We start from the raw sequence: 18,306 nt of genomic DNA, 5'->3' as shown, positions 1-18,306 counted from the left end.
CCACCCATCCACCCACCCACCCACCCATCCTGACATCCACCCGCGCCTCCTGACTTCCTGACATCTCCCCACTTACTGAGTCTTTGATTCCTACCTGGCCAGGCTTTGTTTTCATCCACGAGGTGTCCTGTTCTATACTACATGATCTTTTAAGAGGGTGATAAAGACCTGAGTCAAACTCCCTGTCAGAAGAAACCCATGACCTCCCCAGAGACTGGCCCCTCCCCAAGGGATGTCCTGCGGTCAGTCAGCTAGGTGCCTGCTGGGCATGGGCTGCTGAGAGGGACAGCCGAGTGTAGCAGTTTGGGTTCCATCAGGAGCGACAGCCTGTGGGGGGCTGCCCAGCTCTGCTGATACCTGGTCTCCTGTCTCCCATCCCATCCACGGTCTGGTGGCTTCCCCACCTCGCCACCCTCTGCAATGTGGCTCTGCAGTGTGACTTGCCTGGTTGCCCCGTGAGCCCCAGAAGCCCCCAGAGCAGGAACCCCAACTGCCTGTCCACCGAGGTCACCCCAGTGTCCTGCACGGTCCAGCACACAGTAGGCACTCAATAAATGTTTGTTGAAGGATGGATGTGTGCTTGCTGTGTGTCCAGCCTTGGTGCTGGGGTTGGGAGAAGGGACAGTGGGCGCCGAGGCTCCCTTGGGCCACCGTGGCCCGTCCCCAGCGCCACCCTTGTGCAGCCACGGGCTCCCGAGCCACCGTGTCTTCGAGGCTATTTATGTTGGAACGGACTGAAGCGTCACGTGGGCGCCCGGCTCCTGCTCTTGGGCCTCTAGATAATTATCTAGCCCTTAATTATCCAAGCAGCTAATCAGGCTGCCGAATATAAGGGCTTCCTGGCCTCAGGGTCAGAGGCAGGGGTCAGTCACCAGCAGGATTTCCCGGAGCTGGGCAAGGTAAGGACAGTCCCCACCGTGACTCCCCCGAGTGCCCCATCCAGCACCATCATTTCACAAATGAGGGACAGCCCAGCGAGGGGACGGGTGGCAGGGCCGGGGCTTGGGTCTGGACACGGCGACCTCAGGTGCGTGACTCGAACCGCAGACCCGGCGCCTCCTCGGACTCCCGGGGGGACATGAGGGAGGGAAAAGCCAGGCTCTGCCTTACAGGAGCCCAGAGCCACTCGGCGGGGGCTTCGAGGAGCAGGTGGCAGGCAGAGAAGGGACGGAGGGACTCTGGGTGGGGAACCCACACGCCCAGGCAGGCGGCCGGGCAGCAGGAGGTGGGGTGGGGCCCCCGCAAGGTCAGGCTCAAACTGTGACCTCTGAGGCCGGGGGTTGAAGGGAGGCCAGGGCTGGAGTCAGACCCTGAGGGACAGCAGGGGACAGAAGATGGCTGGGTATGGGGCAGGCACTCCACACGGTGGGGATGCCGGAGGCAAAGGCTCTGGAGCGAGAACCCGGGTGAACCATCTCCCATAACACCTGCAGGACCCTGGGGCCTAAGACACTCACCCTTCACCCTGCCCCGAGGGACCAGGACACCTGGCACAGGCCGGCAGGGGACTGGGTGGTGCTCAGTGTCCCTGTCTGTCAGCGGGAGCCGGCTCTGCCACCTGGCACAGAATTCCACAGCCCCAGGGATGGCTTCAGAGAGATCTGCCCTGAGAGCAGCCCAGCGCCTGCCCGTGCCCCGCAGGGAGCTGTCCCAGGGGCTGAGAAACTCCCAGGCCGATCGCTTTCAAGCCCAGATAGATATTTAAAAATTGATCAGGGCAAGGGAGAAACAGACCACTTTCCTCTAGTGATACTGAGGGTTGGGTCTTCATACTCCAGCTCCTTTCCAGCCTTCAGTTCTCAGCCTCAGAGAGTCCTTCCTGGCCGCTTTGTCCCCTCTCCCATTCCATTCCTTCTCCTCTGCCAGACATTAAGATTCGGGAGAGGCAGAAGGTGGGTATGATGGTACGTAATCCCAGCAATCAAGGAGGCTGAGGCAGGAGGATTGCGAGTTTGAGGCCAGCCTCAGTAACTTAGTGAGGAGACCCTGCCTCAAAACAAAATAAATTTTTAAAAAGGCATGGGGGTGCAGGGGAAGAGTACCCCGGTTCAGCCCCCAGCTTGGTGTAATCTGTCTGCCTGGCACGGAACAGGCACAGGAGAGGAGAGAATTGTGGACTGGGATGGCGGCTCTCAGTGGGAGCCTCTCTCTCCACACTCGTGGGTTAGGGGAGCCCCGTACCTCAACCTGCTGCCAGCCAGACTCCAGCTGGAAGCCTCTCTCTGGGCTGACCCAGGTCCAGCGACAGTGAGCCCCTCCGTGATGCCCTCCAGCGACGGCTCAAGCCTGAACTATAGGCGTGGCCTGGTCAGGGGAATTTCAGGTCCCGGGGGCAGAGGGAGGGATACCCTGGGGCAGGGACATTTTGGGGAGCCCTCAAGGGTCTAGGAGGGGGATGTCTATTTGGTTGGCTGTTCACCGACTTGAGACCTCGTGCCTGCCTCTGTTCCCCATTGAGAAGGCCGTGCCTCAGGGGACCTTAGGGGCTAATTAAGATTTTGGGGCTCCCGGGGGAGGCGGGGCCGAGCCGGGTAGGCGGGGCCGAGCTGGAGGAGTGGCACCTCCCTGGGGACTTGGAACGCCGCCGTGCCTGGTGCTGAGCTGCACTGGCCCTTAGCGACGTTGCCCCTGACCCTTCCCCTAGCCCATTGGCTCCGAGGGCGTGGTGCCCACTGGGAGCTGAGCTGGGGGAGAGGGGTCTGCCTGGGGGGACATGGAGGCCCTGGTTTAGTCTGGGTGCCCATCCCTTGGGCAGAGGCAGCCATGACGCTGGCCGAACTGGCTGCAGCCCAGAGGCTCCTGGGCCCCCAGTTGCTCCGGGGCCTGGGACAACCCCATGAGCACCAAGGCCCGGGCCGTCCCCAACTCAGGCCCTGGAAGCAGGAGGAGCCATGCTGCGGATCCTGTGCCTGGCGCTCTGTGGCCTGCTGACTGGCGCCGGAGCCGACCCTGGCGCGCGGCTGCGGCTGGGCATGGACATCTTGAACCACGGTGAGCTTGCAGGCCTGGGCGAGGGGCCAGGAGGTGGGCCGTGGGCACCTGCTTGGTGGTGAGACTCATGTTCGCAGGTCTGTGAGCATCCCGTGAGCATCCTGTGAGCATCCCGTGATCCTGGAATCAAACTCCTACGCAGTGCATTGTCATTATTCTCCCATTCTACAGAAGGGGAAATTGAGGCCCAGGGAAAATGAGATGACTTGCTCCTCCATCTTAGAGGCAGAGCTGGGAATCCTGCGCCCTTGAAGTCCCTCCTTGGCCCTGATGGCAGGGGTTGGTGGCAGCATGTGGGCTGTGGGGTTGACAGGCGTGGGTCAAATCCCAGCTCCGCCAAACAACTTGCTGTGTTACCTCAGGCAAGTCACTTGGCCTCTCTGTTGCTGTTCGCCCATCTGTATGTGTGAAGGAATGTCACATAGGGGGAACAAGTGAAATTGACCTCAAAATCCCTTAGGAGGGATCTTAGTAAAAGTTATTTTCCACCTCCACGCCTGGCTCCATGACCACGAGGCGAAAGGATTCAAGTTCAAGTGCAAAAGGCGAAAGGCAGTCCCAGCAGCTGAGTGGCCACCCCTTCTGGAGAATCAGCCTGTGTCATAATGAGGAGTTGCTGCAGGGTGTCATCCGGGGTCGGGCCTCCTCCCTGGGCAGTCGGGATCACGTGGCCTCGGCCTGGGTCCTACATTTTGGCAGGCTCCCAGAGGAGCCCTGGACCCCCAGTTTGAGACCCCCTGGTCCTCAGGGAAAGGGGACCCCAGCTGGGCGTCCCAGGCCTCAGGTCGTGCCCCTGCCGTCAGTTTGGTGCTGGGTCTCCGCGCTCCCTGCCACAGCAGATCTGCCTCTTCCAGCGTCCGGGCCCTGCCCACTGTCTCTGCTCTGCGCCCGCTGGTGTCCTCTGCCCTTCACCTCTGTGCTTCCTGGTTATGACTTCTAATCCTCCTCGAGGATCCACTGATACGTCACCTCCTCCAGGAAGCCTTCCCAGCTCTTCCCTTCCTCTCATGGTTCCTGTAGCTGCCTGCCCTCCTTCCATGGTGGCTCTTGTCACTTGTTACTGTCAAGGCTGGTCACTTCCCATTAGGGAAGGGCAGGGCTTGGGGGCACTACCCAGCACTGGGTCCTTGGCACTGCCCAGCCTGGAGTAGGACACAGTGGCTCTAAGTGGCCTGGGGTGCCCGAGAGGTTGGCGCAGGGCAGGGAAGCAGTAGGGGACCCCCTAAATGTCCCTCTGAACCCGTCCCCTTCAGAGGTGCAGAGCGCCATGGACGAGAGTCACATCCTGGAGAAGATGGCAGCAGAAGCAGGCAAGAAACGGCCGGGGATGAAGCCCATCAAGGGTATCACCAAGTAAGCAGGGGCCCGGACCCTGTGCCGTCCTGCTGCATGACCTTGGGCCAGTCACTGCTCCTACCTGGACCTGGGCCATCTACTGGGGACAATTCCTGCCCTGGTATGAGCTGCCCTTGTGAGGAGGACGTGAGGTTGAAAAATCCAACTCTAAGGAAGTGAAAAAAATCTCAAGTGCTGGAGCTGGACAGGTGTCAGCACTCATTTGATGACAGGAGGAAATGTGAAATCGGTGGCTCGGGGCTGCTGGGGGGCGGGCCCAGATTCCTTCTGGACTTAGCGGGAAATAGGACTGTGATCAATTAGTAATGTCTGCCAAAAGCTCAGGAGAGGCAGGTGGAGGTATGTGTGCTACATCTTTGTTACCTTGGATCTTGACTGCTGATTCTCAACCAGGGTTGATTGTGCCTCCAAGGGGACATTCTGTCATGTCTGGGGACATTTTTGGTTGTCACAACCTGCAGGGGAGTGCCGGAGGTGTTACTGGCATGTAGTGGGGTGAGGTCAGAGTTACTACTACACACTCTGCCCATGCACAGGACAGCCAGCCACACCTAAGGAGCTTCCTGCTTCAATCCCACAGCACCACCATTAAGAGGCCCTGCACACCTCCCCATTTGCTCCCCACAGAAGGGAGGAGAATGGTCTAATGTCACCGTCAGTCGTGCGTCTCTCCTCGCATACACCGAGTGCCTTCTGTGTGCAACTGGGTCACGTCCTGTTCTTTTCTTTACATTTCATGGTGGCCCCACAGGACAGGCTCATCCCTGTGACATGGGAGAGAAGGTTCCCCGAGGACTCCCAGCGAGGTGGACGAGGGGTGGAGGGCCTGGTCTTGCCTGCCCAGTCCTCATGGCCACTGTTCTTTCCCAGTATGAAGGTCAAGGACGTCCAGCTGCCAGTCATCACACTGAACTTCGTACCTGAAGTGGGCATCTTCCAGTGCGTGTCCACGGGCATGACCATCACTGGCAAGAGGTGTGTGTGTCAGGGGCTGGAGGGGACAGGACAGGGGGCAGGCCTTCCTGTCTCACTCCTACATGCACACTTATTGTGCGCCTACTGTGTGCCTCCTGGGTGCTGCCATCTGAGGTGATGCGGACTTGGTTCCTACTTTGATGGGAACCAGGCTGAGTACAACCACAGACCGACAGACTGTTCTAGAAGAGAGAAAGCACTGAGCGGGAGTGAGGAGGTCAGAAAGGGCTTTGGGAACATGGGCAGTTTTGAAGGATGTGTAGGAGTTCACCAGAGCAAGAGAGGAGGGTCCCGTCACCTCTCCTGTCCTGTGCCAAGGTCCCCTGCCCTCCTCCCTCAGAGCTGCTGAGATCGTGGGCAAAGAAGGCCCAGGGACGGAGGCCCTGGAGCTGGAGAGCCCATGATGCCCACTGCCCTCTCCTCCAGCTTCATGGGAGGGAACATGGAGATCATCGTGGTCCTGAACATCACAGCCACCAACCGGCTTCTGCGGGAGGAGGCGACGGGCCTGCCCGTGTTCAGGAGCGAGGGTTGTGAGGTCATTCTGGTCAGCGTGAAGACCAACCTGCCCAGCAAGTGAGGGGCTCTGCGGCGGGGGAGGCTGGTCCCATTGTGGCTGTCCCCTGCATCCCGCTTCCTGAGCACCGAGCTTCCTTAACCTTGTCCCTCATGTCCCGTGCCATCGGCCCGCGCTCCCGTGCTCCCGTCTAGCATGCTGCCCAAGATGGTCAACAAGTTCCTGGACAGCACCCTGCACAAGGTCCTCCCTGGCCTGGTGAGCAGCCCAGAGCCGCCTCCGCCTCCATCGCTGGACTGCTTAGGCTCAGCGGGGGTGCCGTGGTCGACTAGAGATGTCTGCCCCGAGCACGGGCGGAGGAGGCGATGGCCGCCCGGCAGCCCTGCTTAGATGACCAGCCCCGGGGAGGGGCCCTCACTGACTTTGCAGCTCTGCTCAGGGATCTGCGCTCTAGCCCAGACTCTGCCACTGACTTCCTGTGTGACCGGGGGCGTCAGTTTTCCCACAAGCCCTTGTACCATCAGGGTGCTTGGGGTTCCCCACAGAACACAGTGGAGCTTGAGGGCGAGGCCCCCCTGCAGGGACCCTCCCACCCAGGGCCTCCTCTGCTTCCAGCTGTGTCCAGCCATCGACGCCGTCCTGGTGTACGTGAACAGGAAGTGGGCCAACCTGAACGGTGAGTTCCCCAGCCACACCTCCCAGCCGTGCGGACATCGGGAAGGCTAGACCTCGATGCCCACTTCCTGTTCAAGTGGCTGCTTCTACTTGAACTCAGAGGAAGTCTGAGGCCTGGTGTCCATCCCCCTGACTGTCCAGGTGGGCCTCCTGAGTCCCAAGGGCCTCTGGGATCCGCCCTGCTCATTTCTCCATCCAGTATTCCACCCGGCACCCCAAGACCCCAAGGGCAGCAGCCACGCTGCCCCGGGCCACAGCCTGTGTCCTCAGGGTGTACCTGACTCTTTTTTGCCCAAGAGTATCCACTGGGGATCCACAGGGCTCCCCAGTATGAGAGAAAGGAAATCTATTCAATGGCTGGGACTGTCCCCAGCAGCGTGCCCTGGCGAAGTCACAAAGCCCCCGAGCCTGGCTCTGCCCATCTGTGAAGCATCTGGTAGAGCTACCCTGCCTATCGGCCGTGTGGCCCTGGGTGAGCCCCCAAGCCTGCTGCTGAAGCCACTGAGGCCCAGAGATGCTACCAGTTTGACTGGGGTCACACAGAGGGACAGGTTCTGCGAGCAGCTGGCCAGTGCCAAATTTTCTGGGTGCCCTGGGACCAGCGTCTCTCTGAGTGGAACCTCTTCTGCACAGACCCCATGCCTGTGGGCCAGATGGGCACCGTCAAATATGTCCTGATGTCCACACCGGCCACCACAGCCAGCCACATCCAGGTGGACTTCAGCGTGAGTACTGGGGCCACTGGGGGTGGGCTTGGGCTCACTGGCCCTTGGTGGCCCCTGACACGAGGGTCCTCTCTCTCTTTCTCTGCTCTAAACATGAGCCTTGAGCCCCCAGCTGGCTGTGGTGGCTGCTCATGTTGCTCCCCAGGCTGATGTGCAGACGGGACCACGGAGGCCGGGCGGGGGGCAGGGCTTGGCCAGGGTCCCACAGGCGTGGGAGGCAGAGTCTGGCCCTCACCCAGGCCTCCAGAGCCCCAGGCGTCCAGGTGAGATGCATCTTCCAGGATCAGAAGAAAACTCCCAAGAGGTCATCTCCTGGGGGTCCTTGTGGTTGGTCGCCTCCCTCTTTCTTCTGAGGACACAGCAGGAATGGCATTCTGCAGAGAGGAGGCCCTGACCTGCTGAGGTCCGAAGCTCTCCTGGGAGATCTCAGGGGTCCCGTGACAGTCCTTCTCCAGCTCAGGCCTCAGACTACCCACCGTGTGCCGGGGGCTCTAACACTGATGAGCTGGGGACTCAGGGTTTGGTCTGAGCCCTGTTTGTTCAGGGGACTGAGCCTCACCCCGGCCACCGCCTCTCCTGGCTGAGTGTCCCCCTCCTGGCCTTCCACAGCCCGAGGTGCAGCAGCCGAAGGGCAAAGCCATCAAGCTGGCAGAGGATGGGGGGCCCCTGGAGATCCCGGGAGGCTATGCTGAGGGCTCCTCGCAGCTGCTGCTCTCAGCCGCCCTCCTCACCGCCGAGCTGGCCCTTCTGCAGAAGTCCTTCGACGTGGACGTCCAGGCCAAGATGGTGAGCTGCGCAGCGCCGCCCTCGCTGGTCTCTGCCCCAGGAGGCATTCTGAGTGCCATCCGGGCGGCCAGGGCTGCCTTGGCTCTTACCAGCCTCCCCAGCATCCACCACCCATCTGCCGCCTGTCCCAGACCTCAGATCCCCACGGCACCAGCCACCGTTCTTCAGCCATTGCCGGCCAGCCCCCCTCTGCTGCTCCAGTGCCCAGCTCAGCCCCAGGGAGGCCACGTTCACGTCCTGGGTTCTGTCCTTACCCCTGGGATGCGGGGAGCAGGGCCGCAAGCTGTTGAATGAGGCAATCCGCGCACCTGCCCCTTCCCCCAAGCCCCGCCTCGCACCCCGCCCCAGCTCCACGCCCCGCCCCAGCTCCACGCCCCGCCCCAGTTCCACGCCCCGCCCCCACTCGCCCTCCACCCCCCTCGGTGTGACCTGAGACCCCTGTCAGTCCAGAGCAGAGCGTGCCTGAAGACAGGGCCTGGGGCCACACTGCTGGGTGGAGGGACGGTCCGCGGGACCTGGAACCCCAACTCTGACTTTTACTTTGCAGATTGGCGAGCTGCCCCCGCAAACCACAGAGACACTGGCTGGCTTCATCCCCGAAGTGAGCGCCCCCCCCCCCCCCCCCCCCCGTCCCCGCACCCTAGCAAAGGGCGGGGGGAGTTGGGAGGCAGCTTTTCAATGCCACAGCTCCCCGGTCATCGGACATCGTGGACACAGCCTGGCTCCTCCGCGGGGTGCGCTTTGGGCCCGGCAGAGAAACCGCTCCGCTTTTGTGTCCCACCTAGGAATAGCCGGGCCGGGGGTTTTGCCTCTTTCCTGTCCTAAGGAACTTCCCGGCCCTTGCCTGCCCGGCCTCCCGTGTCCAAGGTGGAGGGCACCTCTCCTGAGGGACGCTGCTTCCACCTGGAGCCCCGGCTAAGGCCCCGGTTCTGCAGGTGGCCGAGGCCTACCCCAAGCCCAAGCCCTTAGTGACCCAGATCAGGATGAGCAAGCCCCCCAAGGTCACCATGAAGACAGGCAAGAGTCTGCTGCACTTCCACGGCACCCTGGAGATGTTCGCTGCCCGGCGGCGGGGCAAGCACCCTGTGTCTCTCTTCCTTCTGGAGACCGTGAGTGGACTCGGTCCCCATCGGGTCCCCAGCCTTGTCGACGTTCAAGGGATTTTAGCTGAAAGCCAAGAAGGAAATGGAGGCGTTCTCTGTCAGCCTCAGGCGCATGGTCCTGACTCCCTGGCCCTGCCGCCTGGTGTCCCACCCCTGGCTCCGCCACTGAACCTCGGAGTGGCAAGGCCAGCAGATGCAGCTCCGTGGTGGGGTCTCCCCAGGCCCCTTGTCCCCTCCCTCCAACATCCAGTAGCAGCCACAGGGCAGTGACCGTCCACCCAGGGGACATGAGAGCCTAGAGAGACCCAGATTCAGAGGACTGCCCATAGGAGGTGGTGGCTGAGCTAGGTTTTGAAGCAGGAGCAGGAGCTGACCAGGGCAGGGGGATGGAGGACACCCCAGCCCGAGGCGGCAGGCGCTGTCCTGGCCAGGGAAGGAGCAGCAGGAACCTGGGGAGGGGAGGGCGGCTGCTGGGTCACGTTCCGGGGGCCTCACGGGCAGGGCCGACTCTGCCTTGTCTCCGCAATGGCAACGGTGGTGCTGATGGGGACCACTGCCTCCTCTCTGCTTCCTCCCCTGACGCCAGCACTTCAACCTGGAAATCCAGTACTCGGTGCAGGAGAACCGGCTGCAGATGACCACCTCTCTGGACAGGTGGGAGCCCGCTGCCCCATGCTGGCCCTGCTTGGGCGTTGCCAGCACCACTTGGCTTCCTGCTGCAGGTTCTCCCCCCAGTCCACCCACACTGCCAGGCTGCTCTGTCACTGCCCCTGCTCTAGACTCCTCAGTGGCTCCCACCGTCTGCATGGTCTTTTCTTATTCTTAGCTTGGCACTTAGGCTTTCTTGAGTTCTCCTCCTACCCTCACTTTCCCACTGGGCTTTTGCAGAGTCTGGTTATGGGCCCATGTCCCCTTTATCATTCAAAGGTGCCCCTGCCACCCAAATGCCACCAGAGTCAGGACCTTGTGAGGCACTGGCTGCATATGTTACATTCATCATTCCCCTTCAGTTTGGAGGAGAGCGTATTGACTTCCTAGATTTACGTTCAGTCACTCATTGATTCTTATATTCACCTAAATAATTAATGACTCATACTATTTTGGGATTCTTTCAGTTGAAAGAGACAGAATTCCAACTTCAACTGCTTTAAGCCCCAGAGGGAATCTTTTGGCTCATATAACTGAAAACTCTAGGGATAGGTGTGCTTTCAGGCATGGTTGGATCCAGGCACACTAAGTCCTCAAGAATCTGACTCCCTCCTCCCCTTGGGTTTACTATCCATTCTGTGGGCTAAATTCTCAAGCAGCCTCTCCCCTCCGGGTGGCAGAGTGACCCTCACATCAAGAAAAACTTCTTGTCCAGTAGTTCCAATAAAATTACCAGGGCTTGGATCCAGTTTGGGTCACATGACCCCCTCCATGCCAATCATAGGACGGATTGCTCTGATGACTTGGTCTGGACTGTACGCTGCCCCTGGGTTCAGCCGACCTGAGGACTTGGAATAAGAATGGAGATAGAGGCTAGACAGGCAGAGTCACCAGGTGGCCTTCCCCGCGTGCTACGGGGAGCTGTGCTGGGCCAGGGCTCCTACCCTGTGTCCAGCAGGGACGTGAGCTTGACCAGCCTGGCTGTGAACCTTTGTATGGCTGGCCCTGGGCAGGAGAAAGACGTGTCTGGGGGTCCCAGCCGGCAGAGCAGGACCAGCAGGAGGACGTACAGGAGCACTTGGGGTTTGAATTGTGGGGACAGAATGAATAGTACAGACAGGAGGTCCCGTCCCGTCACCGGTGACAGGGAAGCAGAGACTCAGGGAGGGGGTGGGGGTGGCAGGGGTCCCCTTCTCCAGGGCCAGGCCCGTGGCTCCGACTTCCCCCTCCCCACAGATTGCTGAGCCTGTCCAGGGGGTCCTCATCGATTGGTGCCTTCAACGTAAGTGTCCCCAGTGCTTCTGTCTGGTCTGGTTGTGAGGGCAAGACTGAGCCATTCTCCTTTGGGACCACAGGGAAGAAGTCTCCGAACCCTGTCAGAGTCAAGAGAGCAAGGCCATTGGGAGATTTGGGACTCCTGATCTACTGTGTGACCTCAGGGCAGTTTCTTAACCTCTCTGAGTCCCTGTTTTCTCTTCTAGATAGAATCTGGATATCTCCCGGGATTGACTTTCAAAACATTGCCGCGGGCAGTGGCAGTCTGGGCTGTTTTTTGTTGACCAAGCTGTTGATTTTATCAGTTTCTGAAGCCCCAGGACCCGACACAGTTCCTGACTCTGGCAGTGCTCAGGAGAACAACAGAGGCCCATCCCCCGTCCACACTGCGCCCTGGTTTAACGCTCGCTTAGCCCAGGAGGAGGCCCGTGGCCTCTCACTTTCCTAGGCACAGCGAGGTGGTGGCCAATGGCGGGTCAGAGCTGCCATTTCTGTAGGGGCAGAAGCAGGGTCCACAGAGCCACGCTCTGTCTCCTGAATTTCCCCACTCCTGCACGGTGACTGGGCCCATGCGTCACCTGAACAGGCGCTAAGCGGAGGAGAAGGACAGAGGCCTACAGTCTCCCAGACCCAGGGCAAGGCCCAGGTGTTCTTTTTGGTACCAGAGATTGAACCAGGAGCTCAATGAGCCACACCCCCAGGCCTGTTTTGTATTTTATGTAGAGACAGGGTCTCACTGAGTTGCTCAGGGCCTCGCTAAGTTGCTGAGACTGGCTTTGAGCTTGCGATCCTCCTGCCTCAGCCTCCTGAGCTGCTGGGATCACAGGTGTGCGCCATCGTGCCTGGCGAGGCCCAGCTTTGATGCGAGCTGGACAAACTGCTTGATGTCCCTAATGCTCATGGCCGTAGTCTCCAGGCCTGGCCGGAGTGAGGCCAGGAAATGTGTTGAACTGGGTTGGGTTGGGTGGTGTTGACTGATGGTGGACGTGCTCTCTCTCCCAGGAGAAGGAGCTGACCACCTTCATCACCGATTATCTCCAGGAAGCCTACGTCCCGGTGGTCAACGGTGAGGCCAGCCACAGGCTTCCATTTTACTGGTGCCGAGAAGCCCCTAGAAGGGAGGCTGCTCACCTGATCTCAAAACCCCATCACTGGCTCCAGATGGGGAAGCTAACGGGTGGGGGATGGCCATGCTGAATCTTTGAGACCCATGTTGACTTAATACCACCTGCCTGGGGACAAAGGCCCGTCCTGCAATTTGGGAGTGACCCTTGACCTCATGTCATGAGTGAGACCTGGAGCTGAACCCCAAATACTGCGCATGGCAGACATGCCTCATCGAGCCTGGCACTATTGCCCGGACTCTGCTCCAGGCAGCCGCTCCTTCAACGCCTGCCTAGCGGCCAGGCTGAGGTGGGCTTCCTGGGTTTCTCAGGCGTGCTCCAGGGCGGGTTCCCACTCCCGGACGTTCTGGCCATCAACTACGACCTGGCGGAGCTGCACCTAGTGGAGGTGAGGGAGGGGCTGCGGAGGCCACGCCCATCGACCCTTTTAGCCAATGGGCGATAAGCGGAAGCCCGTCTCTCAGACTGGAGGGAGTGGGGCTGGGGAGGGTAGGTGGCCATCACTATGATCCTGGCAATCGCGTGAGCAAGACCTGCCCCTCGGAACCCCCAGAAGAATACTCGAGCGCTGCAGCTCTCGTCCTCTGCCACCAAATCACGTGTCCTCTCTGTGCCTGCGTCTCCTGTGCTTAAAATGGGGCTCGCAGAGCTGTTGTTAGGCTTCTCTGAGATGATTCACCTCAAGGTATACAGGAAGCGCTCAATCTATTACAAGCATCTCATTGGCGGCCAGGCTCTGGGCCTGGAAGGTGAAGTGCTTGCTTTTCTCACTTCCCTCTCTCCACTCTGCAGCTGGGGTGCTTGTGCCCATTTGGCAGTACTGAGGCCCAGAGAGGTGAGGGGGCCTCCCAGGTCACAAGGCAGGTCCACCCGACCTTTGCTTACACAGTGCCCTGCTTCCCATTTCCTGGTCAGGGGCCCAGCTCCGGCCACCCCGGGCTGTTGGCCCCCGGTCATTGCTCCCTGCTCTCTCTCCACCCTGGTCCCCTTTCTCCTGCCAGGGTGCTCTGTTGCTGGATCTGAAGTTGGACTGACGGCACCCTGACCGCCACCCGCCCTGCGGAGGTGCCCGCCTGGTCCGAATGGAGCCGGGGCAGCCCCTACCAGCGGGGGCTGCTCTCTTTGAGGAGGAGTGAGGGGAGAGCCCGGGCCTGGCAATAAACAGGAGAAAGGCCTTTACGCTCTGGTCTCTTTTTTAAAAATAGCAAATCCACGTGTGGCTTCTCCTCCCCTTGGTGGGGGCTGGGGGCTGAGATCAGCCTGGATCTGAGGACAGTGGGCCGCAGCCTTGGGGCGGGGGCTTGAGCACCTGCTGACGACCTTGATCAGGGCTTTTCTTGTGTCCATGACCACGTGGGGGAGGGCAGGCACTGTGTTCCCCACTTTACGGATGGGGACGTGGACACTCGGGCTAGCTGACTCCCCTTGTTCGAGGTCATTCTGTTCAGTGAGTGGCAAAGTTCTTCTCATCTCAACTTGGTGTCCCCAAATCTTGGTGACTCGAGGGTGGTTCTACTCATGGGGAGCCTGTGCCCCAGGAGCTTGCCTGTGTCCTACAACCACTGTCCCCATTTCACAGATGAGGAGACTGAGGCTCAGGGAGGCGGGAGAAGTGGCCCCAGACCCCCTGCTAGCTGAGGTGCAGAGCCGGGACTGGGCTCAGGCTCTGGGTTTGAATCTCAGCTCTGCCTCTTGACCGCGTGTGTCCTGAGCAAGACGTTCTGCCGACAGGTGCCTCGGTTTCTCCATCTGTTAAGTGGGATGCTGTCAGCACCAAGCAGGGGTGATGGGACTGGGCAAGCTGAATCCCAAAGTGCGTAGGGCGGTGCCCGACCTGGCGCGTCCCACAGATACCAGCCGCAGGTGGTTTCTGAGGTCAAGAGGGCTGCCAACGGCCGTCTTCAGGCTGCAGGTCGGGTGTGACCCCGCGCCAGCAAGCGCAGGGACGCGGGGACGTGCCTGTGTGTAGCCGGCTGCCGCAGGCTGCCTGCGGGTCTGTGTGCCAAAGGCTCGGGGGACCCTCTGTGTGTGCCCGTGTCCCCGCCCTGGAGACGGAGCTGAGGGTGCCTCCCTGGCTCCACTGGGTAAGGTCACTCCTGGTGCCTCCGAAGTGCCCCCAACAGTTAATTCATCTTTGTCCACCTGGGGACGGGACCAGGGCCTTGTGATGGGCACGCACTGGACCACTAAGCACAGCCCCGCCCGGTCATCCTCAGATGGCCCTTTACACCGACGACTCTTGACCTACAACTGAGCTAACATGTTTTCTCTGTAGACCCTGAAAACCAGTTTTATTTGCTAGAATGTTAAAAAAAAAAATCTGTAACACTGAAAAAGAGCGCGCCCGGGAGCCTGGCGTGGCAGGGGAGGAGCCTCCGCGGGAGTCGTCGCTGGGGCTGTCCCTGCGTCTGTGTCCACACCTCGGTGCGACTGTCGGGGTGGGCTGTGGGCGTGGTGAGTCCACCTCTGGGCACTCACGTGTCTGGGGGGTGACCAGAGGCCTGGTCGAGGCCAGTGCGCCCCAAGCGCATGAGGTCCCGGCAGGTGGACTGTGTCCCAGTTTGGCACCAATCCATGCACCGAGGAGGGCGGCCCGGATGCCAGGCCGTCCCCTGTCCCTCAGCCTCAGCCCTAATCTCATGGCCCGCCATCTCTCCAGTTCTGGGACAATGGCAGCCTTGAGACACTCTGGCAGGTACAAACGCCTGGCTAATCCACGGGTAGTTGGCACTGGGCTCTGGGAGTGCCCAGCTCTTCAATGGCAACTCAGGGCCACCTGGAGCCCTGCCGCCTCCTCCCCGGGCCCAGAGCGCAAGCCAAGCACGGGGCTGCTGAGTCGGAAGACCGGCTCCCACCCCAGCCTGCACCCGCGTGGCCACCTCCCTGGACCTCAGTTTCCCCATCTGCACAATGGGGAAGCGTTGACCGCTCTGACCTCTGATCTGATTTCTACTGCCTTCGAGGGGTCAGTGATCTGGATTCACCTGGGCAGAAGACGGTCCACACAGGGAGCCTGTGGGCAGTGTAGAGGTCCTGTCCCCAAGCACTGCTCCCGCTGGACTCCCCTTCCCCTACCTGAGGACAGGGGCTCAGAGAGATGAAGCCACCTGCCCAAGGGCACACAGCACAGGTGGGACTGGACTGGACCCCTGTTTCCTCCTGGCTCCACACCGCACTCAGGGAGGGAGGCGATGGCATCCTTGACAGAGCGCGAGGCGGGGGGTAGCTAAGTGGGTAGAGCGCCACCCTGGGTTCCATGCCCAGAACAGGGGGGAAAGAAGGAAGGAGAAAGAGAGGGACGGAGGCACAGTTCACAGGGCGAGGAGAGCCCCGCGTCTGCTCCCGAGCCCGCAGCTTCCACCCCGGGCCTGCCAGGCTGCTGCCCCGGGCCAGCCAACCCGACAGAGTGGGGAGTCGAACCCAGGACTTGAGGCTCCAGACTCCGCCAGGAGCTGATCGCTGCTGGACTGTTTCTCCTTCCTGAGGATCCCTTCTGGCTGCCCCTCACCACGCTGCACCTCGCGCTGCCCCTGCCGACTTCTCACCAGTGTGGGGCCAGAGTCTTGCCCTGGGCGGGCCCAGTCCCTGACCTGGCTCTGGTACACGAAGGGGAAGGGAGTGTCTGGGGAGCTGGTGGGGTTTGGGGTCCCCCGTGGGGTCTGGAAGGAAGAGGGAGAAGGAAGAGGCAGGCCAGAAACTCAGTAGCATTTTCTTCTTTCCAGAGGCTGGGCTGGGCGGTGGCCAGGAGGACAGAGTTCTGGCTGGACTGCTGTGCGGCCCCGGGCAAGTTGCTTTCCCTTGCTGAGCCCCCACTGTTGGAGGGCAAGACAGGAAATGAGAATAGCACCGACCTCCCGGGTCAACTAGATGTGTGCATACCCATCAGATGCGGGGTACGCGGTCTGCGCTCAGTAAACGCTAGGCATCCGCTTGCTTTCCTCCTCCTTTGAATACGTGTCTTCATGCGTTGGTGGCACCGGGTGCTGGCAAGGCCGAGGAGCCGTGGCTGCCACCCTTGCAGACCCCGGCGGGGCGAGCCATGGCTTGGCCCAGCCACCGGGAGACCCGTGGCCACATCCAGGAGAGCCAAACACACAGGTGCCGCTGTGGTCCAGCAGTCCCGCTCCAGGGTGACCCGAGAGACAGGAAAGTAAAACAGGCACCCAGAGACGTGGGGGGGACATGCCGGCACGTCCCTCACCAGAGCGGCCACGGGAAGGCCAGGCACCTCTGGACAGGAGAACACAGGGACAACCCCAGCGTCCACCCACGAGTGGCCCTCGTGGGAAGCCGTTGTCCCAGGTGGACACCAGGGTGCAGGAAGCACGGGTCATGGGGCATTGCGGGGTTAGGGGTTCAGAGGTCACAGAGGCTGACAAGGCACTGCCTTGCCACCCCCCTCCCCCGGCAGGGGCTCAGGGCCCTGCAGGGGACACCGGCTGGCCTGTCAGGGGACCCAGGGGACTCAGAGGGGCGCCTCCTCCAGCTGGGGCTCAGGGGGCTTGTGGGGCGGGAGACCCCGCAGGCCCCTGCAGAACGGCAAGCGGAAGCCCCGCACTGGGCCCCAAGCCCTCAGGGCCTGCGCTGCGTCCCTCCCGGGCACCCCCGGCCCTCGGCCTCTCCTCCTGCAGTCAGACCACCACTCTGAGCCCTGTCCCTCACCCCCGGGTCCTCCTGCTTTGTCCCGCTCTGGCGGCTACCTCCTGGCTGCTTGGTCCAGGGCTGAGTGTCCGCCGTGACGGCCACGCAAGGAGGCGGCTTGAACTGTGGCGAGTCCGACTTGGAGGGCGGTCGGCAGATCTGAAAATCTTAGGAGGAGCCGAAGGAAGGGAGCCCGCGCGAAAGATGGACGTCGCGCATGCGCGACGTGAGGGAGGCCCTCGGGTCCACCAGGTTAGAGAAGGACGCCCTCGGGGTCCAGTCCACCTTCGCCTGCGTCCTCCAGCCTTCTTTAAAAGTAACGTGGCCCTGCATTTCTCCCGGCCAGCTCCCCCCAGCCAGGGCCTTGTCTCTTGTTTACAGGGATCTCCCCCCGCATCTGGCAAACAGTAGGCGCCCCATAAATGCCTGCTGTCGAATGAGCAAATGAAGGAGGGAATCCCTCATCACTGTCATCTGGACCCACCCCAGGAGGGGACCAAGCTGCCTGCTCTGGCGTCCTGCGGATACTGGGCCTTAGGAGGGGGTAGAGCTGGTGTCCCCCCAAATCTGCCCAGAGTCCCCCCTCCAGGCCCATGGCCATCTCCACACCAGGCCCCAGCCTGGTAGAGAGGGTCAGAAGGCCCAGTGGCCTTAAGCCACCACTATCCCCCTGAGGTCTTGTGGAGGGGTGGGGGAGGCATGGAAGATTCTGGGCCCTTGGGGTGGCTTTGGGGAACCTGGAGGGCGCGCGACAGGGAGTCGTTGGTGGCAGGGCCCCCGGCCCAGCTCTGGGGAGGAGGCAGCCTCTGCAGCCCACGCCCCTCTCCCGCCCCTGGGCACCGACCCCAACCCTCTCCCCTCTCTGCAGAAGGAAGGCTTAGCCTGGGCCCTCGGGGAAAACCGCAATTTGCTCCTGACATGACGAGTTGACGGGTTTCTGGCGGCTTTGCCCCCTTTGTGTCCCCAGGGCTGCTGTGGGCATATAAGGGCTGTCCCTGGGCTCCCTGGGTGGAGGAACCCACAGGAGGCCAGGCGCCCCCACCCACCCGTGGAGCCACAGGAGCAGCGGGTAAGGCAGCCCGAGCAGCCCTGGCCCCGTCCTGATCCCCAGCCTTGGACTCCATGGTCTTCCACGGTCCCATCTGAGTAATGGGCACAGAAAGGATTCACCCCAGGGGGCCTGGGAGTGCCTGGGGTGGCAGGAGGAGAAAATCTCGTTTGAGAGATCCGGGAACCAGAGAGGCCACAGGCTTACACAGGCCCTCAGGTGCAGGCAGGCTGGGGACAGAATCGTCCTACGATCCAAAGGGTGCTCATTGCCTCTAAGTCACGGAACCTGGCTGGCTTCCCGTCATGGGGGTGTTTTCTTCTATGAGAGACCCCAGTGGTCACAGGGCCACTCTGGGATGAAGCAAGGCGCACGTAGCCAAGACTTCTGCTGGGTCACATGGCTCTACGTGGTCCCTTGGCGCCAGGGAAGGAAAGGGGCC

The 18,306-nt window shown here is 61.3% G+C and overlaps 1 protein-coding gene across 1 annotated transcript; it reads left to right on the top strand.

Annotated features, from left to right (window-relative positions):
• Window positions 1–2,891: 2,891 nt before the first annotated feature.
• Bpifb6 (BPI fold containing family B member 6) lies at window positions 2,892–13,209 on the top strand. The gene is made up of 15 exons (XM_047542075.1): window positions 2,892–2,991; window positions 4,245–4,344; window positions 5,218–5,322; window positions 5,749–5,898; window positions 6,034–6,097; window positions 6,455–6,515; window positions 7,148–7,239; window positions 7,849–8,025; window positions 8,573–8,626; window positions 8,961–9,134; window positions 9,715–9,782; window positions 11,013–11,058; window positions 12,054–12,117; window positions 12,487–12,563; window positions 13,177–13,209. The coding sequence occupies exons 1-15, from the start codon at window positions 2,892–2,894 to the stop codon at window positions 13,207–13,209; spliced, it is 1,365 nt and encodes a 454-aa protein (XP_047398031.1).
• The last annotated feature ends 5,097 nt before the right edge of the window (window positions 13,210–18,306 follow it).

Source organism: Sciurus carolinensis, chromosome 2 (assembly GCF_902686445.1).
Source record: "Sciurus carolinensis chromosome 2, mSciCar1.2, whole genome shotgun sequence".
NCBI classification, from domain to species: domain Eukaryota; kingdom Metazoa; phylum Chordata; class Mammalia; order Rodentia; family Sciuridae; genus Sciurus; species Sciurus carolinensis.
This window is presented reverse-complemented; position numbering and strand designations above follow the sequence as displayed.